Source organism: Elephas maximus, chromosome 20 (genome assembly GCF_024166365.1).
Source record: "Elephas maximus indicus isolate mEleMax1 chromosome 20, mEleMax1 primary haplotype, whole genome shotgun sequence".
Classification (NCBI taxonomy): domain Eukaryota; kingdom Metazoa; phylum Chordata; class Mammalia; order Proboscidea; family Elephantidae; genus Elephas; species Elephas maximus.
In genome coordinates, this window is record NC_064838.1 from 52284763 (window position 1) to 52303929 (window position 19167).

General features: G+C 40.6%; 1 protein-coding gene across 1 annotated transcript in view; it reads right to left on the reverse strand.

The window, feature by feature from the left end:
- The window catches only part of MAP4 (microtubule associated protein 4), a 209036-nt gene that overhangs the window by 40153 nt on the left and 149716 nt on the right, over positions 1–19167 (reverse strand). Inside the window, 7 exon segments of the mRNA XM_049863132.1 lie at positions 1852–1878; positions 7782–11124; positions 11126–11142; positions 13184–13306; positions 13973–15142; positions 15929–16066; positions 17681–17794. Of these exon segments, the coding sequence (XP_049719089.1) occupies positions 1852–1878; positions 7782–11124; positions 11126–11142; positions 13184–13306; positions 13973–15142; positions 15929–16066; positions 17681–17794 (4932 nt within the window).

A 19167-nucleotide genomic window follows, 5' to 3' on the forward strand; every position in this document is an offset into this window, starting at 1 on the left:
ACACCATGTGACAGAGTAGAACTGTTCCATAGGGTTTTCTAGGTTGCAATCTTTACAGGAGCAGATGGCCAGGTCTTTCTCCCTTGGGCCAGCTGGGTGGGTTTGAACTGCCAACCTTTCAGTTAGCAGCCAAGTGCATAACCACTGCACCGCCAGGACTCCTTTTATACATACATACATAGATACAAAAATATTTCAAAACCATATCTACTAAATTTTAGAAACAGTTCTTAGTCTATATTTAACTCAAGAAAACCATGATTCTCCCCGATTAACATTCAAAGTTGGGAAGCAAACAGAATAAAAAATTGAAACATGTAATCTGATTTATGTGACTCTAAAGCTTCAAATGCTTATGGATGAAAAATCCCTCAGGAAGAGCAACGTGGAAATTCTAGGCCTTTGTTTTTTCAAGCACAGAATTCACCCTCCCATAAAAGAAAGAGAATTATCCACTACATTAGGTAAAAACACAACCTCCTCCCCCCATTGTCTCCAATATAATGCCTAAGACCCTCTGCTTATGGAGGCATGGAGGACCTGCAGGACCTTTTGACAGTTTGCCCTTTTCCCCAATTCCACCTCAAAATATTTCGCAGACCTCCCTGCTTCCGAAACTGGCTGTGTATGCCAGCCACAGCGAAATGCTGGCTGGTCTTCAAATGCTTCATGCACCTGCACTTCACTGTGCCTGTACACAGGCTACCCCCTGGAAAGGTACCGTGTTCAGCAAACTCCTCGCCATATGTACTTCATTACCCACTCAAATGCTACCTAATGCATGAAGCCTGTTCACGCTCTAAGAGAACGCGGTCACTTTTTGCTTTGTATTCCCATAGCACATAGCTCACACTTCTATTACAGAACTTCTCTCACTAGAGCAAAATTTTGTTTACATGTTTATCACTCCACTTTGGAATCCTTGAGGAGTCGAGAGTGTGTCTTATTAATCTACTCCTAGAATACAGGAGTAATATCACTTGGTGTCTGCTGAATGAATGAATGACGTAAACACTAAAACACCCAAATCATGTTGCTGAGTATCCACTATGCAGAGCACCAAACTAGGCAATGTTTATATGACAATTAGATCTTTATCTGAATTTACACAAATTGCTACCACTGTTAAACAGTTTAAAGATAAACAATTTCAATCTGATCACAGCTGGTATGGCCCGCTTTAATGGAGGCGTCACAGGTAAAAAGACTGAAGTCCACTTTGCTGTCCCTTTGATATTTTAAAGAAGTAAATATATATTCAACACCGAAAATCAAAAGCTAAGAGTGAAAGGTATTTCACTGGTTGTTTTCTGAATGCCCAATGCCACTGTCATCTAGAGGGGAAAAGTGGAGGCTGAGGACACGTGAACCTCCTTTTAAAGCAGGGTAACCATATTGTTTGACTCATTCAAAGAATATTTAGACGTTCAGGCTCAAAGGCGGTGAACAGTAGCAGTGACTGCACAGGATCCTGTGAGAAACGCAAGAGTTTAAGGCAGTGTTGAAGTTTCAATAAATGGTAGATATTTTTAGCCCTGTGACATATAAAACGTTCCCAAAAATTTCATCAATATATAGCTGATAGGAAGAAAAGCAGCCAGGAAAATAATGGGTGGGTGAGTGGGGAGAAAGCAAGGAGGAAAGGAACTTCACAAATGGCATTACAGTTAGGAAAAGACACTACCAAATGCCTACCTCTCTCCAGTTGTAAAATAGTAGCAAGTTTTAAAATTACAAGTGTTTTTTTTCCTCTGCTGAACATATTTTATTTATGTACAAGGGCCTTGAAACTGTTAGAATTTTGAGTTTATAAACTACTTCAAGTTTCACACCCAAACTTCCCCCATAAACTGAAGACAGTTGATGGGCCCAAGCAAACTGAAGAAAAGAAATGAAGCCAGATAAAAAGGAGATCAGGCTCTTACCACAGCAAAGAAAGGGCTTATTAACAGGGATCCAAGATAACTGTAAGGAGCCCTGGTGACACAATGGTTAAGCACTTGGCTGCTAACCAAAAGGTCGGTGGTTAGAACCCACCAGCCGTTACGAGGGAGAAAAGACCTGGTGATCTGTTCCTGTAAAGATTACAGCCAAGAAAATCCTGTGGGGCAGTTCTCCTCCGTCACAGAGGGCTGCTATGAGTTGGAACTGACCTGATGGCACACAACAGCAAGACTGCTGTCCCGCTCACAGTAATGACATCTCAAGTTCACTGTCACTCACAGTTCTAGTTGCCATACTTCCTTTTGGCTTTCAGGGGAGCACACAAATGTGCAGCAATAGCAGAAACTATGTACAACACAGATCACCATTTCAGACTTGCTCTTCCCTTCACATAACATGCAGTTCCACAAGAACTGCTACTGGCATAACAATCTTTTCTGATAAGTTAAGCTCAGCCTTCCTGAAGTATCTCACTAATCCTCCCTGCTAGAACAACAAGCATAATATGTGAAGAAATCTTCTGCTAAAGTTTCATTAAACTTGAAAATGGCATGAAAAAATAACAGGAGAGGAAACATTAAGTTGTAAGAGACTTTAGCAATATAGTCTCTTTCTCTATTTCAAAATAGGATAAGACCAGCAAAATGTAATTTATAATTTAAAAAGTGTCATTAGGCACCATATAAATATAAAGCACTATGCTGAGTATTGGGGAAAAAACATGAATAAACCAACCCCAGCCTCTGGCTGGAGAATTCTAGTCCTAATTTAATCTCTGACCCACAATTCACATCCTCAGGATGTGTCTCCATTTCTCCTTTAGAAAGTGTTTAAATAGTGCTTAGATACTTATTATTGTCATGATTTACATTTTATTTATACTTTGTACTAATCTGATTTCTAGATTATGTTGTTGTTTGGTGCCTTCGAATCAATTCCAATTTATAGCAACCCCATGTGACAGAGCAGCACTTCCCCATAGGGTTTTCTCTGCTGTAATCTTTACTGAAGCAGATCACCAGGTCTTTCTCTCATACAGCCACTGAGTCGGTTCCAACCGCCAACCTTTTGGTTAGTTGCCAAGCACTTAACCGTCTGAACCACCAGTGCTCCTTGGTAGTGCTTAAATACGAAAATTAAAAAAAAATATATATATATATATAAAATTACTATTTGTCAAGCACCATCTTTTTAAGAATCTAAGATTTCTGGAAGGTTCTTCTGTGGCAAAAATGAAAAAGACATGGGCCTTACGGACAGAAAGATCTGGGTTCCTTTCCTAGCTCTACCACGTCACTATCTGCATGACCTTAACCTTGAGAGTCTCTATTTTCTCACCTGTGAAATGGAGAGAATCTTTCATAATACTGTAGGCGGGCTAGTGTCATAGACTGAATTGTTGTTGTTGTTCTTGTTGTTAGGTGCTGCTGAGTCAGTTCCAACTCATAGTGCCCTGTAGACAACAGAAGGAAACACTGCCCGGTACTGCGCCATCCTCGCAATCATTGTTATGCTTAAGCCCATTGTTTTAGCCACTGTGTGACTGAATAGTGTCCCCCAAAAATATGTGTCAACTTGGCTAGGCTGTGATTCCCAGTATTATGTGGTTGTCTTCCATTTTGTGATCAGATGTAATTTTCCTGCGTGTTGTATATTCTAATCTCTGCCTGTGGTTAATGAGGCAAGATTAGGTTATGTTAAAGAGGATTAGGGCAGGATACAACACCCTTACTCAGGTCACAGCCCTGATCCCTGGGGTGTGGCCTGCATCACCTTTTATTTAACAACAGGTGAAAGGAGAGAAGCAAGCAGAGAGATGGGGACCTCATATCACCAAGAAAGAAGAGCCGGGAGCAGAGCGTGTCCTTTGGTCCTGGGATCCCTGCACTGAAAAGTTCCTAGACAAGGGGAAGATTGATGACAAGGACCTTCCGCCAGGGCCAACAGAGAGAGATAGCCTTCCCCTGGAGCTGGAGCGCTGAACTCGGACTTCTAGCCTCCTAAACTTAAACTATGAGAGAATAAATTTCTGTTTGTTAAAGCCATTCACTTGTGGTATTTCTTTTATAGTGGCACTAGATAATGAAAACAGCTAGTATATAGGTTATATCGAGATACAGTCTGTATCTATGAATCAACTGATAGATAATTCGGTACAGAATATTTGTGCCACAGATGGTATTGCTACTATTTTTTATCAACACCACTAATAATATCTTTACTGCCCAAATATTGAAAGCATGGATAACATCATCTAACCACAGGACAAATGAGGCCAAGATATGTGAGAATCAGTGGCAATCTGGGCACATGGCAGTAACATGAATGAGTCAAAGTGAGAAACAAAGATAGAATTTAGTAAGGACAGGTCTCACAACAGTCATGCATGACCATCAGACTGCACATGAACCAACAGCGAATGAGCGTAAGGGTCCACCCTGCCTAGTTCCCTGTCACAAAATCCTCATACTACTCATTGCTCCCAGTCTCCTGCTTCTGAGCCCCATGCTTGCTTGAAGATTTGCTCTGCATTTGCACCCACCTGCCTCCTAGATACCTCTGAATAACCTGTATCATAAATTTATAAAGTTGATATAAAAAAAAAATCAACATATCAGTGAGGAACTAGGACATATTATGTTGTTGGATAGAAAAATTCAACATACAGGCCATTAATTCTTCCTAGGATAATCTATAAATTTAATGTGATCACAAGAAAAACATTGACTGGATTTTTCTTTTTTAACTATATAAGCCAATCTCAAGTTTACAGGTGACAACAAACAAGCAAGAGTAGCCAGAAAAACTCTAAAAAGGAAAAGCAATGGGGTTACTAGATATTAAAATATATTATCAAATATTACCATTAGCCCTATTAGATACTAAGGAGCCCTGATGGCGCAGTGATTAAGCATTCTGCTACTAACCAAAAGGTCAGCAGTTCAAATCCACCAGCCACTCCTTGGAAACCCCATGAGACAATTTTACTCTGTCCTATAGGGTTGCTATGAGTTGGAATTGACTCGACAACAATGGGTTTGTTTTTTCAGGGGGGATTAGATATTAAAATGTATTATTACGCCACATTGTGTTACTGAAGCCTGAATGGAAAGACCACTAGATCAGAAAAGAAAGTTCACAAACATGCCAAATACAAATAGGATTTTTTTTCTATGAAAAGGACTTCAGTGGAAGATGGATGATTCAAAAAATGATAGTGGGATGACCAAGTAACCTTACCTCACATCTTATAAACAAAACATACAAGACAGCAACTTCTAGACTGATCAAAGATTTAAAATGTGAAAAATTAAAAATTTCAATAAACTCAGTGGGGTGGCTTTCATAAACTTGATAATACACAAAGAAGTCATTAAAGAAATAAAACAAAAATCTATGCTGAGAATTTCTCACCTATTAGATGAACACATATAATAATGACAAAAAAAAGAGATCACACTAGTGGAGAAAACACAGGAAAATATCCATCTATGTAGTTAGTGGGAGTGTAAATTTGGTACAGTTTTGTAGCTCTACGGGGAGCAATTTGGCAACACCTATTAAAATTACAAATGTATATATTCTTCAACTAGAGATTCCACCCCAGGGCACTTTTTTATTACACAAGTATGATATTCTGTACATACAAGAACAGCCAATGCACCTTGTTTGTAAAAGAAAAGAACTGGAAAACACCTAAATGTTCATCAATAAAGAAGTGGTAAAATACATTAGGGTATATCCACACAATGAAATACTATATAGCTGTTACCTGAGAAGGAGGCCCTTTGTATTGATTTGGAAAGATCTCTAAGGTATATGGTTGAGTTTAAAAAGCAAGGCACAGAGCAGTACACATATCTGTTTTGTTTAAAAAAAAAAAAAAAAATCAGGAAATACATGTCATTGCTTGTTTATGCATAAACTGCCTAGAAGATATATAAAATACCAGTTGCATTAGTTGCTCCTGGACAGAGAAACTCGGAGGGGGTTAATGGAGGGAGAATGACTTACATTTTACTGTATACCCCTTTGTCCCATGTATGTGTATTACCTATTTAAAAATAAACGTAAAAAAAAATTAACTATTAAAAAAAAAGGTATAGACTGTCCTTAGAAAAAAGGTGCTATGGTAGAATGTAGAGAAGAAGCAATCAATTTTCTTCAAAATCTATCACCCTCCCCTCAGCTACTTTGCAGGGTCACTCCTAAAATGTAGTCTCCGAGCCTGGCCAAGAAAGGCCCCCAAAAGCTCTTCAGCACCTGCCTTGCTTCCTCATGAGTAAGAACACATCTTCTTTATGTATTTCTTCAGAAATACTGATCAAAAAAAGATGGCTAGGTTTTCACAAAATTTACACATTGCCTTTGAATCACAGATGAAACTAAACAACTGGTCTAGAAACTAAAACTGAACAACTGGATAGAGATTTTTAACAGATGTTGGAAAGTCCTTTACATACTACTTCATTTTTTGCCTTGGTAGCGTAGCTAATAGAAGGTGAAAACAGAAAAGATGAGAATGTCTTCTGCAAATAACAACTTTTAGTATTCTCCACTCACACTGCAAGTATTCGTTACTGGATACAAGTTCATGCGCAGTGCAAGCTTTACCCAAAAGGAACAAGTCCACACCATGCAGGACAATCCCAAGATGAACTCTCACCAAAATCCTGACTGGCTACCAAGTGGTGTTTTTATTATTTCTAGAGTTAGTAGCTGCATCATGCAAGCTGGGAAACAGTGATTAAGAAACAGCATCGTTTGTAGGCTGTGAAAAACCTCAAAGGCCAGGAAGCAGATTCTTTGAAGGCTAGACTCAGGGAAGCCCTGATTAAATGTATGCTTTTCAGGGGGAAAAAAGGCTAACGTTTCAAAATCTTAAAGCAATCTTCTTAATCTCATCCCAATTACTTGATTGCTTAGAGCCAAAAAGGGTAAAATTATGACAACTCTGATACTGGCAAGTTTTACTATGTTTCATGGACAACAGGCTATACCCGAAGCTCTAACCCACAAGCAACTGTGGGCCAATGGCTATAAGCAACCCACTGGTCAAAGGATGGAAACCCTGGTGGCGTAGTGGTTAAGTGCTACGGCTGCTAACCCAAGGGTCGGCAGTTTGAATCCGCCAGGTGCTCCTTGGAAACTCTATGGGGCCGTTCTACTTTGTCCTATAGGGTTGCTATGAGTCAGAATCGACTCGACGGCACTGGGTTTGGTTTTTAGTCAAAGGATGCGGCTTCACCACTGAGAGAAACACAAAGTCTGTGCCTACCAATGCTGATCTGAGGTTACCATTTCCTCATAAGGGGGCAGACCATTTTCATTTACTCCAAAAGCAATTTGGTCATTTATTCCCACCAGCACAGTCTACATATACACTGACCCCCCCCCAAAAAAATCCCATGAACATGGCTGGATGTGAAATGTTTTCTTTCCTCTTGTGAATCCTTATACCCAAATGATCAAAATCTGACTGTAAACTTTGCACCTAGGAGGCACAAAAAATTTTTTAAATAAAGAATAGTTGGACTGTGACAGGTCTTCTGCTAAACAATTTATTGTTGGAAATTTAACTTCTCTCGAAACTCAAGGTTCAGTGCTGGGTAATAAAGGCATGCAACCAAGTCACCAGCCTCCTCAAGCTGGACACGAGGCATGCCTTGGTTACGGAGAACACATAATTAGTAGTTACAGATTTCCATGCCAACAAACCAATGATTAACAAGGATGATTAGAGTATGAATGGAACCAAGGCACAAGCTTTCAGCCTTTTTGATGCTGACTCAAAAGCCACAAGCACACGCATTTCCCCAGCAATGGCTGGTTCGTACCAATGGACTTCTGTTGCTTGGATCGCTCACGTTCCTGGATTGTAGACTTCGGAAGAAGTGGAGTAAGTCCCCGGGACTTTGTAGGTCTCATGTAGCCTTTCATTGGTTCTGTCATCCTGCTTTTATTTTCCTTCTTCCCTTCTCCCAATGCCACAGGTTCAGATATTTCTGCTCTTTTCAGAGGTGCCTCCAAGATCTTATCTTTGGGTTTTGGAAGTTCAAGACCCTTGGGAGCAGTCACTACCAACTCATCTACCATTCCAGAAGGAGTATCTTCAACTTTGCCATGTAAGAAATCTGACTGGAGGTCTGGTGTTGCCGAGGAAGCATATTCCAACTCTGTGATATCACAAGCCAGACTCATTTCTTTCAATTTATCCTTTTTACTTTTTGCAGGCAGAAGAGTTATATCCACCCCCTTATTCAAACTATCTGAGTCCCTGGAATCTCTACATTCAGCATTTTGGTCCTCACAGAAACTGGGCTTTTGTGTTTTGTCTCCCAGTAAATCAGGAATCTGAGCTGGAACAGACCCTTCCTCGGTCTCTTTTTCTTTTTTCACTGGGTATGCTGGAAAATTACCCCTATCTGCATATGCTTCTAGGACTCTGACTTCTCCTGGTAGGCTGTGGTCTTCTGGTGCTCTAGGAAGGAAGTGCCCTTTTGCTGGCACTGTGGTTTTCTCTGTTAAATCCTCAGATGCATCACTGTGCACTGACTCAGGTTTTCCTACTACATGCCCTCCATTTATTTCTTCTTCATTTTTCATAGGATGAGCAAGCTCACCTTTACTCTTACAATAGTTATCTCCATGGCTGTCAACTGTTTCTATGGCTGCTGGGAAAATCAGAGCAACTCCTGTGTTTGTACAAGGCATAACAGCAGTGGGAGCCTTGGGTCCTTCTTGACCTGAGACTCCATCTTTGCTGCAGTTGTCTACTACTAATAATTTGGAAATCTGGGCTGAGGCTGCTGCTTGCTCACTTTCTGCCAAAGTATCTGGAAAGGAATCACCTTCTTTTACTACTTGAGGAGGAGAAATGGGCAGTTTTTCACAGGTTGCTGATTCCATAGCCTCCAGAGGGGCTGACTTACTCATCAACTCTGGTGGTGTTCTGGGGCAGGTAAATGTAATATTTCTATTTTCATCCACATAGCCTAGTCCTTCAATTCTGTGGTCCCCTGTGGTTTCCATGGGAACATGTATTTTTGTTACATCTATCTTATTCTCCAGAATGTGCTTCTTGGGGAAATTGTTTTTAACCTTTTGACTTTTTCCATCATCACTCTTTTTATTTGGTTTGTCAGCCACTGCAGTGTGTCCCGGAGCTGCATCTGTCTTACTCTCCTCAGGCAGTACTAAAGGAACAAATTCTACCCCCTGGATTTGGTCTTGGCAGCCCACATCTGTCACTGTGGCTGCTGGCTGAGTAACAGCACAATCCTTGACTGTGCTTGTTTTGTTCTCTGACAAAGCCCCAAGCTCAAAAGAACTACCCTCAGCATTTCTACCCTTTCTGTCAACTAATTCCACTGTGGGTGTACTGGATATATCTGAGAACAAAGGATCATGTATTTTGGGGAAACCAAGTCCTAACTCCTCATTTTTACGGGGACTGCTACCAGCAGCCTCATAACTACCTACAAAAGGTGGACTGAAGATTTCTGCCTTGTTCTCCATTCTAGCAGGCTGTGTGGAATAACTATTTTTAAACTTTTTGTTTTTGCCGTCATTGCCTCTCTTTTTAGGCTTTTCAGAAATCCAGGGAGCTGCCTCAGAATCCATCCAAGGACACTTTCCTTCCTTGCTCTGGTTACTGACACTCTTATCTATGGCTACGGCTCCTCTTTCTGTGCTATAACCAGAAATTTGAGTCACGCCTGACTGATTTCCCAAAGGAATCAATGACACCATAGGGTTAATATTCTCCTTAGGCTCTCCCATCACCACTGCCTCAGTGAGATCAGTCATGGTCCCTGGTTGCTCTGAAGAATCTAGCCCTAGCTCCTCATTCTTAGCCGCAGTAGTCATTCTTTCTGCTTTTAGGGCTGGCTCACTTAGCACAAGATCAGCCATGCTGTCCTTCTGGCTGTCTAGAGGAACTGACAGTTCAGGTCTTGCTCTCACTTTCCCAGAATTTGCTCTCATCTTCCCAGAACTTCCCCTTCCCTTTCTGTTCTTGCCATCACCTACCATTCCCTTAAATGGTTCACTCCCCAGCTCAGGGACCTGACCTAAGACCTTGCCCTGCAGCTGCTCAGAAACAAAGACACTGATCTCTTGCTTTTGCTTGGAAAAAGCCTCCTTTTTTCGTTCTTTAACCTCGTCAGCTCCCTCAGAAAACTCTTTCTGTGTGATATTCTGCAGTTCAGGCACTTTACTTTCATCATCCCCTTCTTTGAGAATACTTCCTAATGGATTACTTGCTGTTAAAGTAGGTATTAAATTAGGCAGGTCTTTTGCTGTAGTGGGTCTTGAAACACTACCCTTAACCTCTTGGTTCAAAACAGGAAAGCAACCCTCTTTGGGTCTGATCTCCAAAGGATCTTCTACATGGTGTGCAGAAATTTCTGAAAGGGGTCCTTTCAGATTGAGAGAGTCTATTTCCTGGCTTTTAGGTACAGGAATCTTCAGCTGGGGTATAGGCTGTAGTCTGTATTCACTTTGCTGCAGCGATTTCTTGTCTTGGCTCAGTGGTACTGACTTGTTACCTTTGACTTCTGATTCCGCTCTCAGCCTGGGCTGAGAATTTACTTCAGTTTTCAAGGGTTCTTCTGAAGAATACAAAGGAACTTGGAGACTCTCTGAGACAAAGTTCTCAGCTACCAGCTTGGCTGCTCTGGAGTCAACTACACATTCCTTTTCCAAATTTTCTCTGGATACAGGTCCATATTCTGTGCCTACGGTAGCAGACTGGCTGGGAAGAACACCTGATTTTTGTGGGACAGTTGCAAAAGAATGTCTTTTAGGCTCATCTGCATTGTCCTCATCCCAAAGACCCCCTGCCCGAGGTTGAGAATATCTCTTTTGCTTTGGTTTCTTCTTTTTTTTCTTCATCATCATTGGTGTGCTTTCTACATTCCAGGTCTCCCTGCCAACGTCCCTCTGTGGTTCAAAGAAGTCAACATGAATAGTTTTTCTCTGGTTCCCAGGCTCGCCACAGGGAGACGAACCAGAGACCCAACCCAACTCAGACAAAGAGCAGGGGCCCAGCCTGGGATCAAGAGTCTTCTGTGGAGGACGGCCTCCCAGCAGCTCAGGAGGGACCCTGGCAGGCTTGGGCCGGACTGACTTGCGGTCACTGGTTCTGCAAACTTGTTTGGCTTGTGTGGTAGGGGTACCTGCAATACATGAAGTTGGCTAAAATTCCAAACAAAAAACTCCTCGTTATTGTTGCTTTAAAAAAAAAAAAAATCAAATTTAGTGACTCATTTAAATAGCCCATTTTTACCACTCCACATACTAATTTGTTTAAAAAAAGTTTCCCTCCCTCAACTAAACATTTCTCACACTTAACTGGGATTACTAAATAATATAGATCGTCACCTCAGATAAAGCTTTTTCTCAAATATGTTTACAACTTAAGGAACGAAATTCAAACTGACGTCTTCTCATCTGTATATGTAAGTACTTACTGCCTAAAAACTCAACTTTTATATTTGTCATCATTTTTAATAGGTACATAGTCTCAATTCTGTAACAACATGGTAAGCCTCTAGAGGCTATCTTCCAAGTCTTTATATTCCAGTAGACCTCAGCGTTTAAAATAAAGCAACATGCCTTGTCTCTTTTTGATGACATTTATTAACTGACTGAATAAAATATACATGATTTTGGACAGGATTTACAATTCTGAGAGTCTGTCACCAACATTATTTTAGATACTTGTCAACTAACAAGATCAATTCTGGGAAGCAGACCAGAAGACCAGACTTATTCTACTACGCACACACACAAAACACACACAGACACAGACAGACAGACAGACACACACACACACTCTGAATTAGTATTCTGGCCAATAAAAAATTCTCATCATCCCAGATCCAGAGCATCCTACTTTGAAAGACAAATGCTTTACATTTCAAGTTCTGTTCCTAGCCTAGATGCACGTTCCAAAAAAGAAAAAGAAATATACTTAAGGTCACACAGGCTAGCTAACGAATTACAACAGTTAGGATGAACTCCCCTGGAAAAGATTTTAGGAAGCCACCTGGTCCCACCTCCTCCCGCCAGGCAAGTCCATGCAGTGTGGATCCAAGATCCCAGAAAGTATCTCACTAAGTGCAACCCTATGACAGTTCCTGTCAACTCTGACCCAGGGAACTGATTTCAAAGAACCTTAAAATATTTAAATAGTACCTTTTGTTGTCGTCCTTACCCCTCCAAAGTTCTTGCCTCTATCTCAGGTCAATCATTGTTTCTCTCAAACACCTGCTAGGCCACAGCAACCCACTGCATTTATAACAGTTATTTGGCCATCAATCAGCAGCAACCTGGTGCCATCTCCTATACTATTTTATTCAACTATTATGGAAATCTTTGATTTCAGAGTTCATGCTTCATGCTTCTCTTTTCACACAGACTATAACAACCCAAGGGCAAGGACCAGGGCTTAAATATCTATGTGCCTTAGTGTGGTGCATTGTGCACACAATAAACACTCAATAAATTTATATTAATATATTGAGGGTCACTATTTGGTTAAAACAACACTAAAAACAAAACAAAACGTTTATTTAGCTCCTTTTTTTTTTTTTTATTAGATGGTAGATAATGTGTGATGCACTAGGAATTCTAAGTGAAGTAAGTCATGGCCCCTGCCCTCAAGGAGTTGACATTCTAATCAGACACAGAAAAGTAAATAAAGAATCATAATGTTGACAATCATATGCACATGCTTCTGGCTTACCATTAAAAAAATGTAATCTTAAAGTTCATAGAATAACAGAACTTTAGGTCAGAAAGTACCTTAGCACAATGCTTCTCAAGCTTTAATATATGTAAGAATTATCTGGGGATCTTGTTAAGATGCAGTTTACGATTCAGAAAGTCTGAGGCATTTCTAACAAGTTCCCAGGAATATGCAGGTGTTGTCGGGCCATGGAATACACTATAACTAGCAAGAATTCAGAGAACATTTTGACCAATTAATTCATCTTATAAGTGAGTGAACCAATACCACACAGGACAGAATAGAAAACAGCTAAGCTGGATAAAAATATAGGTGTCCTAAGTTGATCTAGTGGTAATTTTTAAATATGCAATAAGTGGACTTATCTAAGGGACTTCATAACAATACTGCCGATTACCACCACATAATCAGAGACAATGTCTACTGCCACCACCCACTGCTCCCAGTTTAAGTTGTTTTTAAGTCCATTTTGTTTTCCTAACTTACCTGAGGTCTCTGAAGAAAGTTCATTAGGCTGACTATTGATTTGTTTCTTTTGCTCTAGTTTCTCTAACGCAGAATCCTCATCTGTTGGCACACGGTACTTTTGGCCCAAGGGTGTGACAGGTTCTAAAAGTAACAGTAAAAAACCACACAAGTTTCAGAAACAAACTATTTCTGAAACTACTTCGCTGCCTGCCAGAAACTGGAGACAGTAATAGTGTTTGAAGAATTCTGCTGTAATAGGCAGCAGAGAAATGGGGTGGTAGCTGGGAAGCAGACTAGGGAGTGCTTTTTGCTTTGCTTTAAAGATGGGAAAAACAACAGATGCTTATATGTTGGTGGGAATGATTCAATGACAAGGAAAAACTGGTAAGAGGCCAGAAAGGGAACAGTTAAGGCAATATATTTGAGTAGGCAAGAGGAGATGGGCACGTGTATAAAACGCCCTTAATTAGGAGCAGGGACAATTCACTTATAGTAACACAAGAGAAGGCAGAGTTTGTGGGTACAGATACAAGTAATTGGGTAGATGAGGTAGTGAGAGTTTGTGGATGTTTTCTTCTATTGCTTCAATTATCTGTAAGAGAAATAAGATCAGCAGAGAAAAAGATGGACAAAGTTTTAGAGGCTGGAGACAAAGGTGAGAAAAAGTTGTCTAAGAGAATGGGAATGTGAATAGACTTTCAAGGTACAGTGCGTGACTGCCTTTATTTACCTGGAACGATGACTATCCATTATTCTTTTGGAGACTACCTGTAGATAGAAACATGGAGAGCAAGCATAAACCCTTACCTGGTGAAATCCTGGAAGCAGGTGCAACTGACTGCCCCTCATTCTGGAGAGATTCTAACTGGGAATCCTCACTTATTCCTTCCTGTGTCCATGCAATTTCCATGTCCTGAACTGGAGCTGGTGTCACCTCTGCTTTTGAGGGTGGTGCAACATCCTTGGTTGGAGTCAAGTTGCTGGCCTGGGTCACATCTGTTCCAGAGGGCAGAGCCACATCCGTAGGCAGGGCTACCTCTGTTTTTGGAGGCAGAGGCACATCCTTGACCACAGCTTCCTCTTCTAGGAGCAGAGCAACATCCTTGACTGGGGCCACCTCTGTTTCTGAGGATGGAGCCACATCCTTGACTGGAGCCACCTCTGTTTCTGAGGATGGAGCCACATCCTTGACTGACTTCACCTCTGTTTCTGGGGATGGGGCCACATCCTTGACTAGGGCCACCTCTGTTTCTGGAGGCAGAGCCATACCCTTGGCCAAGGTCATCTCTGTTTCTGGGAATACAGCCACACCTTTGTCGAGAGCTACCTCTGTTTCTGGGGATGGAGTCACAACCTTGACTGGGGCCTCCTCTGCTTTTGGCGGCAGAGCCATATCCTTGACCAAGGTCACCTCTGCTTCTGCGGGTGAAGTCTCATCCTTGGTTAGGACTACCTTGGTTTCTGGGGGCAGTGCCACATCCCTGGCAAGAGCCACCTCTGTCCCTGGAGACAGGGACAACTCCTTGGCCAGGGATATTTCTGTGGATGTTACATTGTCCTTAGCCACTGACACCTCTATTTCTGAGAGTGATACCATTCCCTCAGCTGAGGCCAAATCCATTTTAATAGGTGGTGCCACCTCTGTTTCTTTTAACAGTGTCAAATCCTTGCCCAGGGTTACCTCTGTTTCTGTGGATAGTACAGTGTCCTTGTCCAAAGATGCATTTGCTTCTGTGAGCAACACAACATCCTTGGCTAGGACCACCTCTGTTTCTTTGGGTAGTACCATGTCCTTGACTAGAGCCAAATCTGATTCAATGAAAGGTTCTGTGTCCTTGGCCAGTGCCACATCTGATCTGGTGGATGGTTCCATGTCTTCAGTGAATGCCATCTCTGTTTCTCTAGATGGCAGTATTTCCAGTACTTCTGTGGGTATCCTCTCTCTTGCTGATGCCATTTCTACCTCCTTGGCTGGCTCTAAGGAAAATAAGTTAGAATTTAGGACCCATGATTATCTACTGCAAACTCTGCATTCAAAGCTTACTTTCTTAAGCACAGGAGTATCTTGCTTTTGTAACCATAACACCCTAAACATAACTAAGAAGCTGTCCAATTAATGAATTTCTGCCAACTGTTTGATATCCCAATACTCAGAAAAATAGGATACTGCAGGGAAGAAAAGCAAAGGAGAAGGAAAATATGGGTTTAAAAAAAAAAATAAGTACATGATTAGTATTAGAACGGGAACCTTGTGAGGCAGCTGGTCAGTAATCCTTATTAAAAAAATAAATAAATAACACAAAGTTTTAACTCTGCATTGAATTAAGAAGGGATTTATTTTGCCCACTGACCCCAAGTGGTGTTAATTTAACTATAATTTTTCCAGCTATGATATCAGTAAGGTTGTTGTTAGTTGCTGTTGAGTCAATTCCAACTCATGGCTACCCCATGTGTTACAGAGTAGAACTTCTCCATAGGGGTTTCTTGGCTGTACTCTTAATAAAAGCAGTTCACCAGGCCTTTTTCTGCAGCACCACTGGGTGTGTTCCAACTGCCACCCTTTAGGTTCACAGTAGAGCGCAAACTGTTTGCGCCATCTAGGGACCTGGTATCAGTCATAACCTTAAAAATATTTGTGATGATTCTAAAATTTTTATCTTTATGTGGTGTAAGCTGCTAAGCTAAAGACAATACGTCTGGTGATTTACACAGATCATTGATATTGCAATCGTTAAAAGATAAAGGAGGATTCTAACCATTTACCTTCCGTGGGCTGCAGAGGTTGTTTAATAGACTCTGGGGAAACGAGAGATGCCGAGTGTGGAGAGTTGGGGGCTTCCACAGACCACCCCTGATGTACATCACCAGTTGCTGAAGCAAATGCATCATAGTGAGGCATGCCTAATATTGAAACATAAACAAAGACATTTTTGAAACCTGGTCAACACTGAGGAAAAAGGGCACGTGATACTAAGAATCAGTATATAAATCCACGAAAACACAGGCTTAAGAACCAAGGAAAAACAATCCAAGAAAGTTTTAAAAAATAAAACTGCTGAAATTCTTCAGGTTTTGGCTAATTGTTATGGGGAAATATAATATCGCTATAACCCTGTAGCGCCATTAATCAACATTTATCGGCAACATTTAATGGCTGCCTAGGGGGAAAAAAATTTTTTTTTTTCCTATAGTGCATTACAAAGATTTAAAATACCAAAGATTGACCTCTAGCTCCAATATCACAACCTACATAATATACTGTATAGCAAGAAACTGTGGGCCTTAATTTCTTCTTCTGTAAAATGACATTAATACTTACCTTTTCAACATTAGAAGACAATTTTATGAAAATCCTTCATATATTATTAAGAACTTGACAAGTATAAAGGTATTATCTTTATGATGTCCTAGGCCAGGGGGAATAGGGGATTTAAAAGCACAAGATTCTTCTTAGTGAGCTGAAAGGAGTCAAGCTAAAACCACATATCAGGAGACCAGGCGGACAGCAATAGTCCACCTATTTAACATCCTTTCCCAAGAGATCTTCAGTCCAAAGAAAAGCATAAAAGCAACATCATTAGTCAGGATCTAATAATTATATTATAATTAATTATATAAATTAGATAATATAAATTATAAACATGTTTGACGTGGGACTTGATGATGGATACCCTGACCACTTTCAATGATAAAAGTTAACATAAAGCCTGGAGTGAGGAAACTAGTATTGATAACTAAGATCTGTTTAATGTATACACTGTGTTAGACACTACGCTAAGTGCTTTTGCATAATTTTATTTAATCATTGCCACAATCTTTCAGGTAGAAACTAGTGCTGGCCTCACTTTATAGATAAAGAAACCAAAGTTTTGGGAAGTTAATACTTTGTCCAAGGCCATGAGATAGTAAAATGTGAAGATACAATATGGCCCTAGATTATAGGACTCTTGACTTAGAATGAATAAGGAGGACTGAAGAAGAATTGATGCCTTTGAATTACGGTATTGGCAAAGAATATTGAATATATCACAGACTGCCAGAAGAACAAACAAATCTGTCTTAGAAGAAGTACAGCCAGAACGTTCTTTAGAAGTGAGGATGGCGAGACTTCATCTCATATAGTTTCGACATGTTATCAAGAGAAGGACATCATGTTTGGTAAAGTGTAGGGCCAGTGAAAAAGAAGAAGACCCTCAACAAGATAGATTGATATAGTGGCTGCTACAATGGGCTCAAACATAGCAATGACTGTGAGGATAGCATAGAATGGAGCAGTGTTTTGTTCTGTGGTACATAGGGTTGCTATAAGTAGGAACAAAAAGAAGTCCTTTGAGGAAGAAGTGAGTAACCCCTGAGCTGCCCAACTGTAAATTCTCTTCTTTGACTAGAGAAAGTCTGTCACAGCCAGAACCCCTGCACATGATTTTGCCTAAGTGGTTAACTTCAAAGACGGTAGGTGAGGGGCCATATTGATCATCTGGAGTTAAGGAATAAATTCAGTTGGAGAAACCATACCATAAATGTCATTCAAAGGATCACTTTGCCCTGTAACTGTTGAGGCATTGGTTGTCCCACTGGGGATAAAGAGAAAATCTGCCTGGTCATCATCTTGGTGCATCTTAAAGGAATCTGGAATAAAGAAATAATCCAAAACTCATTATCAGTAAATACGACTAAGAAGATTAACATTTCTTATTATTCCATGATGAATATCGATAATATGTGAGTGCACGTGGCAGGGAATCAATAAATATTCACTAATTCATTTGTTATGAGTTAATAATATATAGTCCTTTGTTCACTAATATTTGGTTATTTAAATCAGACAGCCAGCAAACACATAAACCTAAAAGGACAACTAGTATTCAACTCTATGACATACTAAGAGGTGAATGAACAGCTATAACTAAACTTTCAATATATATTTACATAGTAGGCATTCGTTATGGTTATTTAATTAAAAAAAAAAAAGTAACAGCTAGAGTCAGAAGAGGGAAAAAAAAAAGGAATTTTTCACCTCATGTGGGCATCATGAAGAAAACTGCCTTTTAAAAGCTCCCTGACTGAGACAAGGCGAACAGTTGGCACCCTAAATGGAGGAACAAACTCTAAACTCGGGGAGCTGGAAGGAGTAAATGCATTCAAAACATCAGATAAACCCTCTGTGCTGTCTGTTTTACACGAAAAAAAGCTAGGCTCCTCAAGCCAAGGGAGAATTCTCTAAAGAGGCATTCTCAAAATTTAGCATATTTTGAATTACCCTCAAAGTTTGTTAAAATCCAGATTGCTGGGCCCTGAGAATCTACATTTCTAACTAGTTCCTCAGTGATGCTATGCTGCTGGTTTAAGACCCACTTCCTTAAGGTACTTCAACTGTCAGGCGTGGGTGTATTAAAAAAAAACCCAGGCCTTGAGAGAAAATTCATTCCTGTGGCACTGAGGAAACTAAAACCAAACCTGTTGTTGCGGAGCCGTTACTGACTTATAGTGAACCTATAGGACAGAGTAGAACTGCTCCAGAGAGTTTCCAAGGAGCGGCTGGTAGATTCGAACGGCTGACCTTTTGGTTAGCAGCCGAGCTCTTAACCACTGAGTCACAAAAGCTCCAAGAAAGCTATACCACCCTCTTTTGAGTATTAAGAGTTTTCAGGGTTAGGGGAGGCTGCCACATTGAGGAGTATAAATAAGCAGAAGGCAAAACTGGGAAACTGTTGGGGATGGAGGAGGCTCAAATAACTCTTCTTCAGAACATCGGGGAGCTGGAATATACGAGAGAATATAAACGTTAATTCTCCCTAGTTCTACATGGTTTGGGATAGCTGGTTGCTTGCTCTGTCTCTTATACTTCTCCTGGAGGAAAACAGGATACTTAAAGTATCCAAAAGAATAAGTGCTGTATGGTTTGCACGCCAGGATGTGAGACTGCTAACTAAGTCACATTTAAAACTGCGTGATTTCTACAAAGCCTTGTCATTTATTCATTGATTTTTTTACTGGGTGCC